At 38.6% G+C, this 20,267-nt stretch overlaps 3 protein-coding genes across 3 annotated transcripts; all 3 read right to left on the bottom strand.

Moving 5' to 3' along the window:
- Positions 1-2,769: 2,769 nt before the first annotated feature.
- LOC130721096 (F-box/FBD/LRR-repeat protein At2g04230-like) lies at positions 2,770-3,846 on the bottom strand. Its single transcript, XM_057571831.1, has 2 exons — positions 3,013-3,846; positions 2,770-2,922 (listed from the first exon to the last, which is right to left on the bottom strand). The coding sequence occupies exons 1-2, from the start codon at positions 3,844-3,846 to the stop codon at positions 2,770-2,772; spliced, it is 987 nt and encodes a 328-aa protein (XP_057427814.1).
- Positions 3,847-12,383: 8,537 nt separating this feature from the next.
- LOC130732506 (putative F-box/FBD/LRR-repeat protein At4g13965) lies at positions 12,384-13,588 on the bottom strand. The gene is made up of 2 exons (XM_057584539.1): positions 12,904-13,588; positions 12,384-12,813 (listed from the first exon to the last, which is right to left on the bottom strand). Exons 1-2 carry the CDS (start codon positions 13,522-13,524, stop codon positions 12,409-12,411), a joined length of 1,026 nt encoding a protein of 341 aa, XP_057440522.1. The 5' UTR covers positions 13,525-13,588; the 3' UTR covers positions 12,384-12,408.
- A 1,867-nt stretch (positions 13,589-15,455) lies between these two features.
- On the bottom strand, positions 15,456-17,152 carry LOC130732507 (putative F-box/FBD/LRR-repeat protein At4g26350). Its single transcript, XM_057584540.1, has 2 exons — positions 16,930-17,152; positions 15,456-16,830 (listed from the first exon to the last, which is right to left on the bottom strand). The coding sequence occupies exons 1-2, from the start codon at positions 17,125-17,127 to the stop codon at positions 16,423-16,425; spliced, it is 606 nt and encodes a 201-aa protein (XP_057440523.1). The 5' UTR covers positions 17,128-17,152; the 3' UTR covers positions 15,456-16,422.
- Between the last annotated feature and the right edge of the window lie 3,115 nt (positions 17,153-20,267).

Here is a 20,267-nt window from a genome sequence, read left to right on the forward strand (position 1 = left end):
ATAGTGCGTATTTTGCGTTCTGCTTTGCCATTTTGAGAAGAGGTGTGAGGGCAAGAGAAACGGAAAATAAGACCATTAGCAGCACAATAGCGATGGAACAACGCATTATCATATTCACGCCCATTATCACATTGAAAACATTTAACTTTTTGCGAAAACTGTGTTTGAATTTGATTAGTGAGAGAGGTGAACATTTCAAAAACTTGAGATTTGTTACCTAAGGGAAACGTCCACAGAAAATCAGTGTAATCATCCAGAAATAAAACATAATAACGATGGCCAGAAGAACTTAAAACAGGTGATGTCCAAAGATCACTATGTAAAATATCAAAAGGCATCAAAGTAGCATTAGTGGATGAAACAAAAGGCAACTTAACATGTTTGCCAAAAACACACGAAGCACAAATAGTTTTAGAAGTCAAATGTTCACATGCAATGAACTTATTCCTATGAAGAGACTGTAAAGCAGAAGCACTAGGATGACCAAGGCGATCGTGCCAGAAACCAGAAGCAAGACCAGCAAAATGAGTGGGATTGGTGACTGGATAGAGATCGCCGACACTATCACATCTCAGAAGAGGGATCCCCGTCTTGAAATCAGCGACCGAGAAGCCAAGAGGATCAAAGGAAACAGAAACGTTATTGTCAGTAGTGAGTTGTCGCACAGAAATCAAATTCTTAATAATATTAGGTGTGTGCAAGACATGGTTAAGGTGAAGAGATTTGTGGTGGTTTGAGGTGGGTATGGTTGTGTGACCGGAGCCCTGAATTGGAATACCCTGACCACTACCAACAATCAGTTTCTGATTTAAATGACTCAAATTAGAATAAGACGAGAGATTACCTTGTGATGCCGCTGAGTGAGACGAGGCGCCAGTATCCATGTACCAAGTGCTGTCGGGAGGAGTGAGAGTCATGGTGTGCATGGCAGCCGCAATGTCAGTGGGTGCTGGGGAAGCACTAGCAGTGTATGCCTGAGGACGAGCACCGAGGATGCCTGGCTGGCGCGGAGGACCGGTGGGGCGAGTCCACTGAGAGGTGGGATAAGGACATGGCGGCATAGCCCAAGGAGGAGGAGCCCAACTCCATGGAGTCCAAGATGGAAACTGAGGTGGCTGCCAGGGTGGGTTGGGAGCTGCAGTAGAGGAGCCGGATGAGCCATTGGACCGGGATCCCCCGCGCTGATCACGTCCACTAGAGCGACCCTGATTGCCGCGATTGCGACCAGATCCAGAACGATTGTTCGAGCGACCAGTCCCAGAACGGTTGGAGCGCGGCTGAGAGGAGTCATCAGAGTCCCTCGGGGACGAAGTATGCATAGCAGTGTGAGTGGTAGTGCTCTGCATTTTCGCCAGACCAGCCTCCTCAAGAGTGAGCATGGAGCGAGCATGAGAGAATGTGGGCAAGGGTTTGCTTTGACGAATCAGTGTAGCAACACCGCGAAAGGGCTCAGTCAAACCAGAAACCAACTGGAGAACCAAACGATGATTGGTGACAGGAGCACCAACATTCCTCAGCTGATCAGATAGGTGTTTGAGGCGCTGACAGTAGGCAGAAACATTGGGAAAATCATCCATGCGAGTAGAGGAGAAATCCTGCTCGAGAGCAACAGCACGGGAGTTCTGGTTATCCTCAAAAATAGCAGTCAAACGATTCCATGTTTCCATAGCAGTGGAGCCCTTCTCCATGATTGTAGCAAGCAGATCAAAGGAAATGGTGGAGTAGATCCACTGAAGGACAGTAGAGTCAAGAGTTTGCCATTGTTCATAAGCCGGATCAGTCATAGCAGGACGATCCTTCCCAGGTTGGGGAATGATGTGGTGAATAACACGGGTGGCCCTAGCATGGGTCGCAAACAATTCAGCCCACATATCATAATGATCCTTTTCGAACTCCAGGATAAAAGGGATGCTATTTTTGATATTGTTGACAGCGAGAGCAGGGTGGAACTCCGGTTTGCTTGAGGAAGGAGTTGGGGCAGCAACCACGGATGATGTGGGTGTCTCATGATCCGATCCGGTGGAAGACATGGCTGCAAAACTCGAAAAAACAATTAAACAAGAGTGAAAGCTGAGTGAACCGGAAGGAAATAACCGGTCTGGGTGAACCAAGGGCCGTTGTTGGACCGTGAATATGGAACCCGCGTGACTGGGCTGTCACGGGTTTGAAAAAAAATTGCAGGAGGAAAGACCCGAATGAGAGGAAGCGGGTCTGGCTTGCTTGAGCGGCTCCTGGCGATGGGAACGGCGGCCAGAGGAGGAGGCGACGGTGCTGGGGCGTGCTGGAGGCAGAGACGCACTTGTGTGAGGAGGAGAAGAGGAGTGTTGCGTCTCTTACGGTTGCTGGGCACGGAGGAGCAGCGGCTGGTCCAAACAGTGGCGAGCACGGACGGTGGCAGTGACACACGCTGGTGGAGGAGCACTAGCGTGGGAGATGGACAGCAACGTAGAGGCAGCGCAAGGAACGGCGCGGCGCGGCACGGCGAGGAGCGGTGCGGCGTGAGAAGGAAAGGAAGCACAGATGTGCTTGGCCGGCAGCGGTGTGACCCAAGGGAGGAAGAAGGAGGCCGGCAGGGAAAAACAGAAGCGGAAGCAGTAGGGATCAGTTAGGTCGTGATACCATGTAAGAGAATAGTATGATTTGAATGGGTGCCATTCTCATTGATAGCAATAGGGTATAAATACAAAACTGAATATACAAAAGTCAAACTATTTCCTATTTTGCCTAGCTTAATTACAGGAATACAATCAATATAATTGCAGGAATAAATCATATTCTATCATTTCCAAGGACAAAAGTTTGAAGTTGAGGGCAATGATTGAGCAAATAAAGCACTGCTTCCAATTTAACAAAGCGGCCTCCCAAGATGAGCCTAAATTGGAATAAATTGGGAAATATAGGAATGTCTGCATCATGGCAGAACTGCAAGAGTTACAAAGGAAAATGATCAGAAATATTGATAAAGAAAACAAATAACAAACTGAATTCATTCTCCTTTTTCCAAATACAAACCTCACGGACAAACTCATCAATATTATAGGCTCTCAGTATCCTCATCCTCATGAAAGAAAGATCTGCTCTGACAAGCTTTGATAAAGGTTTAAGCTTCCCCTTACCCTTAGATGAAGGGTCAATATAATCAAAACTTATCTGATGTGCTTCCAAAGTTTCAAGATTGGGACACCCATTAAGAAGCTCCATTAAATGTTGAGCATTGAAAAAATAAACACCGTTCAAATGCAGAGCTTTGAGTGAGGGAAGTTCAACACTAGAAAAATCCTTAAATTTCGTGCACTGCATCTTGAGAACAACTAGATTGGTGCTGCTTAAAATGCTGCACGGCAAGATCAAGCCCTGCATAGTGCAACACTGGATTTGGAGGCTCTCAACATTGCGCACTGTTGCGGCGGTTAACCATGTCTGAATATGGTCGGTGAATGTTGCATACTTACCTTTGAGATGAAGCGTTTTGATGGGTTGGTGAATACTTCGCCGGAGAATGGCGGCGTGTATGGATTGTATGAAGGAAGAGGGTGGTTGTATAAGATCGAGAGCTGGGAGTGAAAGCCAGAGACGAAGCTTTTTGATGGGTTGGTGAATACCACAGGCGAGAATGGCAGCTGAGATGAATTTGATAAAGGAAGAGGGCGGTGATCGTACAAGAGATCTAGTCCCAGGTGGAGTAAATCTATACTCATCAAAATCGAGAGTGGTGACTGAAAGCCAGAGTGGTCTGAACCTGTTGGACACAAGACTTGTTGCAAAAACATCTTCAGTGGGAAGGAATGAGAGAATGTGGAAGAGAACTTCATCGGGTAAGTTGCTAATTCTATCAGTATCAGCCATTGCTGTTGCTACTCCACACTTGTAGGAGAGGAGAATCAATACAATGGAGAATTATTTCCCAGCTTCATACTCAGGCTATGTTTAACATGTCTGCCTAACTCATAACATGCCTGCCTAACTCATAAGCTATTAAGTTAGGTGAAAACCGGAAGGTAGCGGATAGCCAAATGGTTGATAAAATTAGTTGAAATTGGAAAATGACGCACACTTCTATAATTATTTTTTATTACATCGGAAAACGCACTTGTACAATTATTTTTACATTTAACATTATTTTGGTTATGTTTGTCATGTCATTTCAGCTAGCTTCTAGTTTATTTGACTAGCTTATAGCTTATTTGACTAGCTTAAAATTTATTTGGCTAGCTTAAAAGCTCTTCAAAAGTGTTTGGTGAAGGAGCTTATTTCAGTAGCTTAAAGCTTTAAGCTATAAGCTATCTCAGGTAGCTTATAGCTTAAAGCTTATAACTTGTTAAATTTATTCTAATTTTTCTCCTTATTATTTTATTAAAATTCCACCATTACCCTTATATATTTATAAAAACACTAAACATTTTTTCCCTCACACTTACGTATGCAGTTCCCGCCACCATTCCTACCACACCGTTGCGCACCACAGATATTAAAAATATTATATTAAGATAATAAATAACTTGAGTTAATAAAAATATTTAAAGTGATATTAATTTTAATATTAATATCATATATGTATTAATATGAAAATAAAGAAATATTAAATATAAAAATAATTATACAAGTATGTCTTTTTATGTCATTTTACAATTTCAGCTTGTTTAACAACTAGTTTTACCAAACACTTTTGTTTCAATCACGTAGCTTATCAGCTTTCAGCTATCAGCTAGCTTATCAGCTTTTAGCTAGCTTTTCAGCTTTCAGCTAGCTTATCAGCTAAGCATGCCAGACATAGCCTTTATTTACACATTAATACATATATGACATTAAAATATTTACCACTTTAAATACTCTAAATCAATTCAAATTATTTACCATCTAAAAAATATAATATTGATTTTTAATTTATTTTTGGTTTTTATTTTAATTAATTGAAACAGAATAAAACAAATAAATTTTAATTTCATAAAGTAATTTTTTTGAAATTATTTAATAAAGTAAGCTTATATTTATCTAAATTAATGAAATATATTTTAAAATTTTATATTAATAATTGAATAATAATTATTTCAAAATAAAAATAATTAGAGTTTAATGTATAAATATAAAAATGACAATGATAGAAGTTTATTAAAATGATAAAGATAAAAAATAAAATAAATTTAATAAGCTTTAAACTTTAAGTGATACTAGTATTTGACTAAAATATCTTTACTTATAATTTTCTGGTAACAAAAAATAGTAAATACTTTTGTGGTTATGGTTTTTTTTTTTAAACTACTTTTGTGGTTATGGTTAGTCAATATAAAATGTGATACATAAGAATAAATTTAATTAAGAAGGTATAGATGAGAAAAATGCATCGATTTTCTTTCTAAAACTATAAACATTTTAATGAAAATAGTGAGAGACTAAAACACCAAACTTTCTGGAATAGGGGTACCACTTAATATCAAATTACTTACCTTCAATTTGGATGCGCTATGGGTAGCTCAATTCTTAAGCATTGAGGGACATAAAATGATACGTGCGAGTTCACGGACCAATCCCTGAAAAGGATAGAAACTCCATCGCTGGGAAAATAAAAATATAAACCGTGGGCTTAGTAGACCAACTTCCATAAGTCCGCATCAAAACGAAAAAGGAGTTATTAGGCATTGGATTTGTTTAGGAAGATGAATGGGGAAAATATCATACTTGGAATTCTATTATTACAGGGTTGGTTCAAGGTGAACTTGCAAAGGACAAAAATATGCGATGGTTATTTGGCCAAAAAAATATGCTAACTCCTAATTCTACACAACTACCATTGGGATGGTTCTGGAAGCAGCGGTACAACAGCTTAATTTTAATTTTTAATTGAAGAGTTTCCATATTCAGTTTCAGATCCAATAATATTTCTTGAAAAAAGATGAATTACGAAGAATATTGATGAATAAGGCAACCATTGAGAATTGGAAAAAATCAACCTATGTAAACTAGAAAGATATAGTTATCAATGGAAAGAGAAGACATAATTTGAATCTGCCCAAGGTGATGATTACCAATTAATCTCAAGACACGATCATATATACAACAGATGCCAAAATTCTTGCTCAACTCATACACACTAGATTAACCAACCACATCGCTCACGTGATGTCTTAGTATGAAACCACCAACTTTGGTAATTACATATTACTACATATGAAACATGGTTTAATCTAAAATAACATGGATTTTAGGTAATGCACCTCATGGTTTTTCCCTTGACATTATGCAAAATAACTATAAAATCTAATTTTCAAAAGGACATTACTCTTGAACATTCAGTATTATTACTATATCTAATCTAGGTTATCAATGCACGATCGCACCTGGATCGCATTATAGTGTTGCACCTACCCCCTTAGGACGATGTGGCTCATCACGTCTCAGTTGTTGTCGTGGCTAGAGCAGCCTTTATCGAGGCTCATTCTGAGGTCGTTCGCATGCTATCTCGGCACAATAGGGAAGGCCTTGAGACTTACAATAATGACCTTTGTTGTTACTTTTGGTTGTCTGCATTTTTTCAAAAACAACCTGATGTCCTAGCCGATGTTGTGACATCTGCCTTGATGAAGGCCAGGACATCCGCCCCTGCTGGCATGCAAGTGGGTCCCTTGTGGTTATGCTTTATGGTATGATCTGTGCTTACTTGAAGGTCAAGTAACTGTGTGTTGGGAGCCAGTTGCGGGTTGTTATTGTTGAAGCAAATCTGTGATTAAAAAGATTTGTTTCTATTTTTACTTGTTGATCACTCATATCAGATCTTGAAAGATTCTCTGCTGATATGAGTTGGATCAAGGTGTTCTTCAGCCCAAATAAACCCTAGCCGCCTCTGCTGAAGTATATATTGACAAAGACCTGAAGCTTGAAGTTGATCGAGAGAATTACCTTGAAGATCAAGTGTTCTTAAGAGTGTAAGTTGTTCTTTGTCTTTGTTAGTTGTGAACTCGTCTTGCTCACTGATTCTATAAAGTGAGACTGAGTTCTGTGTTGTGTTTGAGTGTCAAACAAACTCTGTGTTATTGTTGTTCACCAATCACTGTGGCAGTGATTGAGGAAAAGTGAGAGGGGGTTCTCATACTTAGGGGGAGACCTAAGTAATAAACCACGGGTAGGAATAGGTAGAAAGGCTGGGAACTGGGGCAGTTCTGTTAAGACCTTTTTGTACTTGATTCTCTATAATAGTGGATTATCTTTCTCTTGGGTGGAAGCCCTCCAGATGTAGGTGATGTTGCACCGAACTGGGTTACCAATCCTCTGTGTTCTTTATTGTTATATTGTTGCTACTGTGTTGTTTCTACTGTATTAAACATTGTGGCTTAATTTCTGTACTGTTGTGCAATTGTCGAACTGATTGTCCCAACATCGCGTTCGACATCTGTCCTGTGCACGAACCAGAATTTCAATTGGTATCAGAGCAGGCACCCTATTCTGTTGGGTGAGCTCCAGGGAATATATTCTGGTTTCATGGACAACGCCAAGGAAGAGGGATCAATAAATAGATCTGATCTTGTGATCTCATGTATCTGCTGCTGTTTATGTTGTGTCTCTGATATGCAACCCAATGATGTGCACCGTTTGAGGGGGAGTTCTGCTGCTGAGAGGGAGTTATGTTTATCTTCTCTGAATCTCAAGTTGTTTTAAAGGGGGAGATTGTTGTTACTTTTGGTTGTCTGCATTTTTTCAAAAACAACCTGATGTCGAAGCAGATGTTGTAACATCGTGCTGTGACATTTGTCCTGCGGATCTGCTGTGTGTTTGGCTGATTTTTCTAGAAGCTTTGGATGGATTTCGTGATAATCAAGTTAAGGTTATTGAAGAAGCTTCTATTTGTTATCTGGAATATAATATAGTGGAATCAAATCTGTTGAAGAAGATTTGATTTGGTTTAAATTGTGAAAGATGTTATCTTTTGTTCAAATCTTATTTGATAAGATTTGTTACTGGTTTAAAAGATTTGTTCCAGATCTGTTTTATGGACTCTATTTTCGTGCAAGCCCATTGAAGATCAAGACCAGAAGAAAGCCTATTTAAGGAGGCTTAACCCTAGTTGCAAAGTGTGCCTTGGGCACCCAAGGATTGGGTTTTTAGGGTTTTGTTTTGTGAGTCCTTGTTCTGTTATTTTGTACACCACTCTACTGCCTCCATTGATAATCATATGGCTTAGAGTTGGTTTGTTTAGTTGAGTTGTAATCTCTTCAAATATGTGTTTGATCTTGAGATCGTTTATACTCTTGTGTGTAAGAGACCAATCACTGTGGCAGTGATTGTGAGAGAAAGTGAGAGGGGGTTCTCATACTTAGGGGGAGACCTAAGTAATAAACCACGGGTAGGAATAGGTAGAAAGGCTGGGAACTGGGGCAGTTCTGTTAAGACCTTTTTGTACTTGATTCTCTATAATAGTGGATTATCTTTCTCTTGGGTGGAAGCCCTCCAGATGTAGGTGATGTTGCACCGAACTGGGTTACCAATCCTCTGTGTTCTTTATTGTTATATTGTTGCTACTGTGTTGTTTCTACTGTATTAAACATTGTGGCTTAATTTCTGTACTGTTGTGCAATTGTCGAACTGATTGTCCCAACATCGCGTTCGACATCTGTCCTGTGCACGAACCAGAATTTCAACCTTGACTTTAAAATGTTAAGTGAGTACTTCTAGGGGCTTCTATGGAATTTCTACACGAAAGAAACCCGAAATGAGTAATTTAAGGGGCTTTTCTAGTTTTTCCATGTGATTGAAACCCTAAATGGTAGCACCCCTCTACCTCCACTGATTAAGTCGTCTTCTTTGCTCTCTTAAGCACGAACAACCACTACCCGACTTTCTCTCCGATGAACCTTCGCATACCACCGTTTCGCGGCCATCCCACTATGTAGGATCTTGCTTTCCTAGTTTTTTGGCTAACCACGACCCTCCACAATCCGCTATTGATTACTATATATCTAATCTAATCTAATTATAAACATAGAATCACCTATTACTATTTTACCATCATAGTAAAATGCATGACAGTTCTAGTGCTATCGATCAGTTCCATGACATATGTAGAAATAAGAATTCCCTGCATCGAATACATTTCCTTCTTCAAGATTCTTATTTTTTTATATTTTAAGCATTGACAATTTTTTAAAGGCTTAATTGCAACTTTGGTCCCTAGCGTTTACCAATTCCACGATTTTAGTTTCCCACCTAATTTAATTACACGGATGGTCCCTGACTTTGTTGTCTGTCTGCAACGTTGGTCCTACCGTTTATTTGTTAATGGAGGAGGTTTACGTGGATGGTCACTTAGCTGATGTGGAAGTCGAATTGGAGAGAGAAAGAGACCAGCAACTGATTCAACCTTCTTCCTCGCCTCCAGGGACTCGTTCATTCTTTATCTCTTCCCTTTTCGCTCAATCTCAAGCTTCGAAACATCTTCCCTCACGGTGCTCTGTTTTTACATGAGGAAGATGGTAGAAAATGACTGTTGCAGGTCTCACGTGCAACTCACATGCTTCCCTCTCTCTTCAGTCCTTCTTTCTCTCTCCAATTGGACATCTACGTAAGCCTCCTCTGTTAACAAATAAACGGCAGGACCAACGTTGCAGACAGCCAGTAAAGTCAGGGACCATTCATGTAATTAAATTAGGTGGGGGACTAAAATCATGGAATTGATAAACGTCAAGGACCAAAGTTGTAATTAAGTCTTTTTTAAATGTTTAAAATAGCTTTTGTGAGCCTGTTATTAATTCTTCTGAAGTTCCATCAATCTCACTAACATATATGGCTTGCAAATGTGAAATGGGATATTAGAACTATCAGTTCATGAATAATAGCACTATGCAATGCAGAGTGAATGCAGCTTGAGCTTAGCTGTTAGCCTGCTACTGCGAACCAAATCTAAGTTGCTAACACATTTCCTTACTACGGGAAAAAGCATCTTGCTATTTGAAGTAAAAAATATATGATAAATATCCAAAATTATCTATCTAATTGAATGACATAGGGAGGGAAAAGAAAACTATATTTTTCTTATATTTACTAGTCTCTATACATGTAGATTGCAATTCAGAGATTACAATCAATTGTTATGCACGTGAATCACAATCTCTCAAAAAAAAAAAAACCAAATTTGGGGTCCAACAAAAAAACTATACTTTTCTTATATTTACTAGTCTCTATACATGTAGATTGCAATTCAGAGATTACAATCAATTGTTATGCACGTGAATCACAATCTCACATGAAAAAAATTCAAATTTGGGGTCTAACTCCTCTAAAGTGTAAGTAACCACAATCATTGATTAAGTTTCTTTATTGACTTTTCAAAGTATCTAATCATTATTAATGGTTGTGATGAATTATTTTACCATTTAAAGTGAATCTCTCACACTAGAGGAGTCAAATCCCAAAATTTAAGTTCATCAATCAGACTTTTGGAAAATCTAACTCATACGCAAGTATTTCAAAAAATTTCATCCATCTATATATTCTGAAAAGTTTTCATTGTAGTAAAATCTAGCTGCAGTGAAGACTTTGTTTAGAATTCAGAATGTAGATCTTTCTTCTAATTACTATCCTGGAGTATCACAAATTATGTTCAATCTTTGTTATCCTAATAATAGGGATATTTGCTTTTCTTTGCAAGGGTTGTGAGACATCTTTCTTGTGTGCTGGTCCTAGAGTCTACTTTCACTGCTCTAAAAGTTCTTAACAAACAAGCATCTCTAAGTAAGTTTGTATGACATTTTATCTTTGATCCTCTGAATCATTGATTTGGTGGCTTCTTGACTCACATAGTTGCTACTTGTACAAAAACAAATAGGCAGATTCATAAAGGTTCTTGGATCTGTCACTGGTTGGAGTCTGCTTTTTGTAACAGAACTAGGTAAAGCATTCAGTAAATGATTTATTAGGAAAAAAATGCTAGAAGCCAAATCATACTAACAGCACTATTAAGATCCTAACATTGTTTAATTACTCAGTCAGCATGACCCGCAGAACAAATGAAGCATACAGAGCATCCTTACTTTCTTGATGTAAAGTATGGGGTGAACACAATTAGTCACAGTTCCAGCAAGAGGAATATAATATTAACGAACAGTAAGCAACACATGGGGTAGTCAAAACAACATGAGAATATGATTTTCCCTTTCATTCTGAAAAGGAATTTCATAGTGGAAAATTGTATGCAAATGGTCCATGAAGTATTGCAATTTTTTTTTTCAATTTACAATTTATCTAATAATTCATAAAAAATTTAAAGCATTCAAGCTTGCCTCCCCGCAGGGTTCCTTCTCAGAATCATTGTCTAGAAGTCCAGGGAATACAGTTAAATATAATCCAATTTATATTTCAGGTAGTCATATGACCTTTTATTGATGATTGAAGCAATTTGCATGTTTCTTTATTTCAGGTAGTCAACTTTGGCATACAACTTGATCACAGAATTATATATAACTGTATACCCTGGCAAGCCAGCTCTTTTCATTTCATCCACATAACTAATGGCTTCTTTAACCTTTCAAACATCATACAAAGCATTGATCAATACCCTTTCCAAATAACTTCCTTGTTCACACACACATAAAGGCACATATATATATCTTCTGCCATTTCCAACTGGCCTAATTTCACAAGACTGGAAATCTTCTACAGGCTTCTTTCTCTGTTAATCACACGCTTTATTTAGCTTTAAAACTAATTCAATCTTCAACATACTATGCAAAGTATTACAAGATAAACTAAGGAATGACTGCAAACTCAACCCATGCTCTCCCTAGTCCACAAATAGTTGCTGTGACATCTTATATCTATTTGACAAAATAAATAACTAATTTCTCAAAATAATTCTTTCTCAAAATTCATTACATTCAACATGAACACACACCTCCAAGCTAAAAAATGAAAAGAACCGTGCACCTTTCCATGATGAAACACACATATAGACCCCAAAAACGTAAACTACCTTGTATCTTTCCAAGGACACAAAAAATACATAATGCAAAGACTGAAACATGTAAGAGATATAGAATGAAGCACAACATTCCTAAGAGAGCCACAAATTTGTTGTAATAAGATTTTAGACCCAGAGATTACCTGCTTCCACAGGCTTTAACAAGTAAAAAAAAAAAACTCAGCACAGGTGTTCAACTTTTTTAATAAGACATTGAAGCCAGCACCCAATTAAAAGGGCTAATACTCAAAATTAAAGGATACACACCCACATAACAAATTTAAAAATATATTCCTATTTCAGTTTACTGCATTAGATAAGCAATACCCAAGGATGTACCAACAACTACAAGGACACAAAGTTTATGTGTTCAAAAGCACCAAAACCAGCAGAACATAGTATTCAGAACTAACTACAAATGCATTTATCTAGGAATGGCTTTTAACTACTAACAAGAATACCAATTACTTAAATAAAAGTTCACAGGTTGCAGAGCTCTTTGGGCATGATTCTAATTCTATTCTAATTTCAGCCTTTTTCTCATGAGATAGTTTAGGGAAACTGAAAATTGTCATGGTATGTAACAACGTTGAATTTTGCATAACAAACTTGGCAAATGTCATCTCACTTTTGGCACCTTCAAACTTTGTAATAATGCAGGTTTGGAGCTGTGAAGAAAAGCATTCAGGAACCACAGGTGTATTTTGCCAAGCCTGGTTTACAAGACAACATACGTTTTGAAGGAGAAAAGTTTGAAGTTGAGGGCAATGATTGAGCAAATAGAGCACCACTTCCATTTTAACACTGCCTCCCAAGATGAGCTCAAAATGGATTAAATTGGGAAATATAGGAATGTCAGCGTGGCCGAACTGCAAGAGTTATAAAGTTAAATGATCAGAAATATTGATACAGAAAACAAATAACAAACTGAATTGATTCTCCTTTTTCCAAATACAAACCTCGCGGACAAACTCAACAATATAATAAGTTCCCGGCCTCTTCATCATCCAGGGAGAAAGATCTGCTCTGACAAGCTTTGATAAAGGTTTAAGGTTCCCCTTACCCTTACCCTTAAATGAAGGGTCAATAAAATCAAACCTTATATCCTTTGCTTTCAAAGTTTCAAGATTGGGACACCCATTAAGAAGCTCCATTAAATGATGAGGCTTGAAAACATGAACCATGTTCAAATGCAGAGTTTTGAGTGAGGGAAGTTCAACAGAAGAAAAAACCTTAAAAGCCACGCATTTCAACTTGAGAACAACAAGGGTTTTGATGCTGAAAATGGAGCAGGGTAAGTCCTGCCCAAAGGCCAAACAATTGAATTGGAGATTCTCAAGTTTTGATGGGTTGGTGAATACCTCGTCTGAGAATGGATGCATCAATAAAGGAAGAGAATGGTCGTAGCAAACGTTTATTCCCATGTCGAGTATATCTATGTTCGACAAAGTCGAGATTGAGAACTGAAAGCCAGAGTGGTCTCCATCTCTTGGACACAAGACTTGTCGCAAAAGCATCTTCAGTAGGAAGGAACGAGAGAATGTGAAGCAGAACATCATCTGGCAAATTGCTGATTCCATCCGCCATTGATGCACACTTGCGAGGAGGAGGATCAAATCAATGGACAATTATTTCGAGTTAATATTAGGGTTTCACTTTCTCCTTCTTGAGTGATTTTTGGATGGCTTAAATACTCTTTTGTCCCCTGTAATTGTAAAGCAAATCAGACTTGATCCTTGTAAAATTTTCGCATTAAATTAGATTCCTAAATTTCTTTTTTTAATCCAATTAAGGATAAAGTATGTTTCCGTCTAATGTGAAAAAAATTTACCCAGTCAGCTTTTCCACGTGGTTTTTTTCTTTTTTTTTATATACAATTAATTGTTATTCCTTTATTTTTAATTTCAACTCATTTCATAAAAAAAAACCTAATCTAATCTTAAAAAATAACCTAACCTAATCTAAAAATAAACCTAATCTGAAAATCTAATACAGTATTGAGAAGGAGATTGTTGATCATTGCTTGGATATTTTGATCAGAAAGCGGTGGTTAATCAGTCGCTGTGGTATTTTTTTTTATGGTGAGTGAGGGTATATATGTAATTGACTTAATCATCCATTTACCATACTAACAATCCAAAATTTTAATAGGATATCAATAGTTTTTAAATTGAAAGAAATGTCATTTCAAAAACAAAAATTTAAAAGTGCCATGTGGATAACTCAAGTGGTAAAAACTGAATGCATGGTGTTAGAGAAGGGAATGTTGAAAGAACAGTTCATACAGGCTGTAATTTATTTTGATTTAAAAAAAATTGAAAGAAATGTGCATATATATGTGCATCCCAACTAGTTATCATACCTACTTCAAAAGAGAGAAATCGCATATTCGAATCCCACTTCTATTGAATGCATGAAAGTGTAATGCTTCTTCTTTCTCAAACGATAGTTTTATAAGGGTTAGGGAATTGAGATTGGATTGACTAGTTTACTCTATCACTTAGGTACAAGATAGGAATTAGTTGTGTTGAACTGATTTTAAAACCTTTAATTCTTCAATTGAATCGACTAGGCACTAAGGTATTAGACTTAGCAATTAAAATTGAATGTTTTGCTTGATTATAGTATTAGCGAGTAAAGCTACATCATAATAGAAGGAAATCTGAAGAAGAAAAGATGATGATGATGCTTGCGTTTCTGGATCATTCTTTGTGCGGCTTGAGAGGAGATGGGGATGAAATAATGATGAAGATAAAATGAAAAAAATTAGTATTCTGGGATTTTATTGTTGGAAGATGAAGAAGAATAAAAATTCCAGAAGATGATGAAGAAGAATAAAATTAGGAGCAGATTAGCACTAAATGTTGTTATTATTAAATATGTTTTTTGAATTATTTAAAAAAAAAACGGATAACCCACAATAATAAGTCAAAAGTAGGTTGTGCAACTTTGCACAACCAAAAACTTGGGCATAATAAATTTGCCCTGATCCTTGGATATATTGATTTGGTGTCATATTGGCTCACATTGTTGCTGCTTGTACTAAAACAAATAGGAAAGGTTCTTGGATCTATCAGTAAATGGCTTTGGGGATATTAGGAAAAAATTTGCTAGAAGCCAAATCATACTAACTTTTCAGAATTAATAGTGAAAATGACTGCTAGTTAGTTCCAACTTCCAAGAAAATAAAGAAATGCAAGACATCCAATCCCCTACCATGCATTGACTAAAAGATCCACCACCACCTCCGTGATTCTCTCAGGAAAGCTTATTGCAGTTTGAAAGGCTTCATCAAACCTCTCATATTTCTTATACAAACATAAGATCATTGCAGACAAAAACTCATTTGCAGATCTATTTTTCTTCAAGGTTTCAAATATCTCATTTGCTTGGTCAACCATAGATTGCTTAGCATAAAGATCAATCACACAATTTGAAGAATATACGGAAGGATGATTGAACCAAGTTGAAAGTTTCTTGTGCATTATGGTTTGTGTCTCCTTTTGCATACAACTTGATCAAAGAATTATCTACAACTGTATGCCCTGGCAAGCCAGCTAGTTTCACTTCAACCACATAACTAATGGCTACTATAACCAGTCCAACATCAGAAAAAGCATTGATCAATACACCTTTCCAATGACTTCCTTGTACCTATAAATGTATATATCTTCTGCCGTGTCCAATTGGCCAAATTTCACAAGACTGAAAATATTCTACAGGTTTCTTTCTCTGTAATTCACACATTTTCTTCAGCTTTAAAAACCAAAACTAATTTAATCCTCAACATAATAAGCAAAGCATTACAAGATAAACCAAGGAATGACTGCAAACTCAGACCATGCTCTTCCCAAGTCCCCAAATAGTTGCTGTGTCATCTTATATCAATTTAACAACACAAATAACCACTTTCAAATTTTTCTTTCTACACACCCACACCACCAAAAGCTAAAAATGAAAAGAACCATGCATCTATACATATATAGACCCCAAAAACATAAACTACCGTGCCTCTTTCCAAGAACACCGGTCCAGCAAAAAAAATACATAATGCAAAGACTGAAACAGGTGAAAGATATAGAAGGAAGAAGAAAATTCCTAGGTGAGCCACATATTTAGACCCGAGAATACCTTCTCTGTTTGGCTGCTTCCACAGGTTATAATGAGTAAAAAAAACTCAGCACGAGTGTTCAACTTTTTTAATAAGACATCAAAGCCAGCACCCAATTAAAGGGGCTAAGACACACAAGGATAAACATCAGCATAACTAATTTAAAAATACATTCCTATTTTAGTTTCTGTTACATATTCAAAAGTTACAGCAATAGATAAGAAATACCCAAGGAGGTACCAACAACTACAAGGACACATAGTTTGTTTGTCTTCAAAAGCACCAAAATCAGCAGAACATAATATTCAGAACGAATTACAAATGCATTTATCAAGGAATGGTTTTTAACTACTAACAAGCATATCAATTACTTAAATAAAAGTTCACAAGTTACCGAGCTTCTTGGGCATGAGGCTAATTCAGTTATCATTTCAAGCTTCTGATGATGAAATAAGCTAGGTCCACTGCAAATTGTCATGGTACGTAAGGATGTCGAATTACGCATAACAATCTTTGCAAATTTCATCTCACCTTTCAGGCCAGTAAAATTTTTAAAAACACACTTCCAGAGCCGTGACACAAAGCATTCAGGAACAGCGAGTGAGTCTGGCCAACCCCTGTCACGACCATGTAGGTTTTCAAGGACAAAAGTTTGAAGTTGAGGGCAATGACTGAGCAAATCAAGCACCGAGCTCCATTTAAATTTGCGTCCCAAGATGAGCTCCATATGAATTAAATTGGGAAACACAAGATTGTTTACGTTTACATCGCAGTACTGCAAGAGTTAGAAAGATAAATCATTAAAAACATTGGTATATTTCTAAAAAAGCTAACTAATTGAATTCAGTCTCTTTTTCGAGATACAATTACAAACCTTGTCGAGGCGCAGAAACTCTACATTACAAAATGCTTCCAAAGGAATATCATCATAAGTGAAGGAAGAAACATGTGCCCGGGCCAACTTTGGTAAAGTTTTAACCATGCCCTCAAATGAAGAGGGATCAGAGGGATCAAAGGATATAAGCTTCACTTGCAAATCTTCAAGAATAGGACATCCATAAAGAAGCTCCATAAAATTCTGACGCTTTGGAAACCCAACACCCATCAAATGCAGGGTTTTGAGAGAGGGTAGGTGTTTACACGGATTTTTGGTAAACAAATATCCTCTTAGTTCGACTAAAGGAAGTTTAGATTCGGGGTCCTTTTGAGAAAACGCTTTGCCAAAGTGTAGTGTGTGAACGGATGTATTCTCGACGACAATAAACAACTCAAACGAAACTGGACTTTATTGAATATGAGTCGAATACAAAACAGTCAAGCAAACTAAAATAACATGAAAGCAAATTTCGACAAAACAAGCTACACACAAGAACTGGAAATCAACAAACTGAAATGCAGGGAAACTAAAGCGTTGGTTCTGCAACATACTCCTCCATCATCACGTTTTGCTCTCGAAGTCTCATTGATGCGGACGTTTGGAGCTTTTGGTGAATTTTCGGAGTTTTTTAGTTGGGAACCCTTTCTTCTGCTGCTGCTTCCTCTATTTATATTGTTATTTCTGCCCATGTTCTTGGCGGTTTTTTTTGGATGCACGATGGCTTCGTGGGTTTTGAATGTTGGCGCCATACCCCACGTTTAGCCGATGGTCTTCGCGCACGTGACTCTATTGCCACGTGGATGGTTCTGAGTCGTGGGCAACCGTTGCTATTCGTGGCATCGTGGGTGTACGCACGTGCTTGTAGTTGCTGGTTATTCGGTAACTGCCTCTTCCATTAAGATGATCGAGATTTCTTCATCTTCTGAGTGTGTCGAGTTATGGCTTTTACTAACTTGTCTTTGAGGGACATTGTGTGCTGAGTTGCCGGCTTTGCCCAACCCTTTCTGTCGAGCAACCACTTTTGCACCATGGTGTCGAGAATTGTAGTACTTGTAATTTTGGCTTAACAGTTGCCCCCCAAAAATGTTGGTTGTCGACTGCTTTAGCTCAAAGACACCAAGCATTTTTTTTTTGCAGCCGTTCGATTCCAACGATTCAAATGCTTTGTGCTCTCGACCATTCGATCTTCAAGTCCAATCAGCAGCCATAACGTCTGATGACTTCTCCACTAGCTGACAGTTATAGCCTTTTTAGGGCCATGATTTCGCCTATGCGAAAAAGCTGAGAGGTGACATGAATTAACTAATAAAATAATCGCTTGGACCCCAAATTTTATAAATTGCTGCTCAATGCGGCTTGGGTTCCGTTTTCCCTTCTGTTTATAAATACCCTCTTGGTATTCCTTGTTCAAGCTTTACTCTTTCCTCCAACCTGCAACTTCTTCTTCCAGACTTCATCACTTCATCTTCTTCCGTCTTCTCTGAAATACTTACTGCGTCTTTCAATGGCTTCCAATCCTGAGCAAACCATTCCGTTGGCCACTGAGCTTAAGCTGGATGAGTCCAAGCGCGTGCCAATCCCAGAGCCTCCCAACGAAGCAGAGAAGAGAGCTATCTGGAAATCCTAGGTACTCATTCCTTTCTCTGTTAATGGTACTTTACGCGCCATTTTGGGCCCTTTGAAAGTAGTGAAGCATGATAGGCCCAATAGTCTCCCTGAAGAACATGAATCATTTCACCCTAGCGTTAGGGGAGAGGAGCTCATTTTGGCATTTCAACCCTCTTACCGTATGCCATTTCTTTCTGACCCAAAACGAGCCTTTCGTTCAGCCCCTCCTAACCCTTCTACTAACGACAAGGCCTACCTGAAATGGTTAGATAGGGTTGAGGGAGATAAGAGACAACACTGGAAGGATGTAGGGATTCTCGACTTGATTCAGCTGTCGAGATCTCCAATCTCGTATAACCCTGCTATGCTGCTGAGTGCACTTTATTTCTGGGAGAGGTCCACTAATTGCCTTCATGTTCCCTTTGGTATGATCACCCCCACCCTCTTGGATGTTGCTGCTATCACCGGGTTGTGGCCCATTGGTGATGATTATCATTCTGCACCTGCTCCTGTTAAACCCATCTCGATCCCTACTGACAACGTTTCTTTTAGCCGATTCATTAAGGACCATTATGTCGAGAGTGGTGAGGTGTCTGATGCTGAACATGTCGCTTTCTTGCTGTATTGGCTGTCTGCTTATGTCTTTTGCACCAAATCTTTGCGCATACCTGCCAAGCTTTTGCCTTTAGCCAATCTGCTTCACGAGGGTCGACAACTTGCTATGGCTAGGCTCGTCCTTGGCAACCTGTATCAAATGCTGAATGAAGCTGTCGAGGATATCCGGAGCACTAAGACCGTCTCTCTGAATGCGGCTGGACCACTTTGGCTGTTTCAACTTTGGTTGAATGCAGTCTTCGAATCTCTTCTGCCGGTACAAGATAATCCCCTAACTGTTTCTAACACCAGGATCGATGCCCATAGGCTCGAGACCCTAACCCCTGCTTATGATGCGTCGAGTTTCGAAGCTGACTTCAGGAAGTACTTTACCATGTTTCTCGAGCTGAAGCACTACCGTTCCAGTTTCTCTCCTTACAGCAAGGCTATTCGTGGCCCTTTCTGGCTGAGGAATTCTTATCCTAATGCCTCTGACTCTGCGTTGCCCAAGGAGCACCACATCATACTTTGGAGGACCCTCTTATCTCCTAGGGTTTTAACTGTAGGCTTTGCTAGCAGTGACTACACTCTATGTGGCTACAACCCTCAATTGGTTTCTCGACAGTTTGGGCTTAGCCAAGTTCTACCCAACACTTTATTTGACAAGAGTCTAGTCCTGTACCCCGGAACTATTAAGAGGGCTTCTGTTTTCGACAAGACTGTTCAATTTTATAACAAAAGACTCCTCAACCTGAGCCCCTTCACTTACGCTCCTTCATATTATGCCACTAATGCTTTCAAAGCCTGGTGGTCTGAGTATTGGGCTCAAATTTCGAAGCCCCTCGTCGATTGTCTGCAATGCATGACAGATGCTTTTCTTTTGCAGAAGCAGGATCCGAAGAAGACCAAAGGTATGCACCTGGCAGAAATTCGATCTTTTCAAGAGTTCTTTGGTGTGGTATATTACCCAACTCTTCGCCTTCGAGATACAGTTGCGCAAGCAGCTCAAGTATTAAGGCAAAAATGGGAACTTAAAGCCAAGAAATCCAAGTTAGTGGTTCCTCCTGGTGAGGAAGGTCTATCTTTTGTTATTCGAAAAACTGGCTTTAGGTTCCCGTCTTTGCCTACGAGTA

This window comes from Lotus japonicus, chromosome 1, assembly GCF_012489685.1.
Source record: "Lotus japonicus ecotype B-129 chromosome 1, LjGifu_v1.2".
Lineage (NCBI taxonomy): Eukaryota > Viridiplantae > Streptophyta > Magnoliopsida > Fabales > Fabaceae > Lotus > Lotus japonicus.

What these genes read in the sequence shown, in the direction of transcription:
- LOC130721096 (XM_057571831.1), bottom strand. Translation starts at nt 3,846, where the DNA reads ATGGCTGATACTGATAGAATTAGCAACTTACCCGATGAAGTTCTCTTC. An exon ending in TTGATGAGTTTGTCCGTGAG is followed by an intron (nt 2,923 to 3,012) that starts GTTTGTATTTGG and finishes TAACTCTTGCAG; the next exon opens with TTCTGCCATGATGCAGACAT.
- LOC130732506 (XM_057584539.1), bottom strand. Translation starts at nt 13,524, where the DNA reads ATGGAATCAGCAATTTGCCAGATGATGTTCTGCTTCACATTCTCTCGT. An exon ending in TTGTTGAGTTTGTCCGCGAG is followed by an intron (nt 12,814 to 12,903) that starts GTTTGTATTTGG and finishes TAACTCTTGCAG; the next exon opens with TTCGGCCACGCTGACATTCC.
- LOC130732507 (XM_057584540.1), bottom strand. Translation starts at nt 17,127, where the DNA reads ATGGAGCTTCTTTATGGATGTCCTATTCTTGAAGATTTGCAAGTGAAG. An exon ending in AGTTTCTGCGCCTCGACAAG is followed by an intron (nt 16,831 to 16,929) that starts GTTTGTAATTGT and finishes TAACTCTTGCAG; the next exon opens with TACTGCGATGTAAACGTAAA.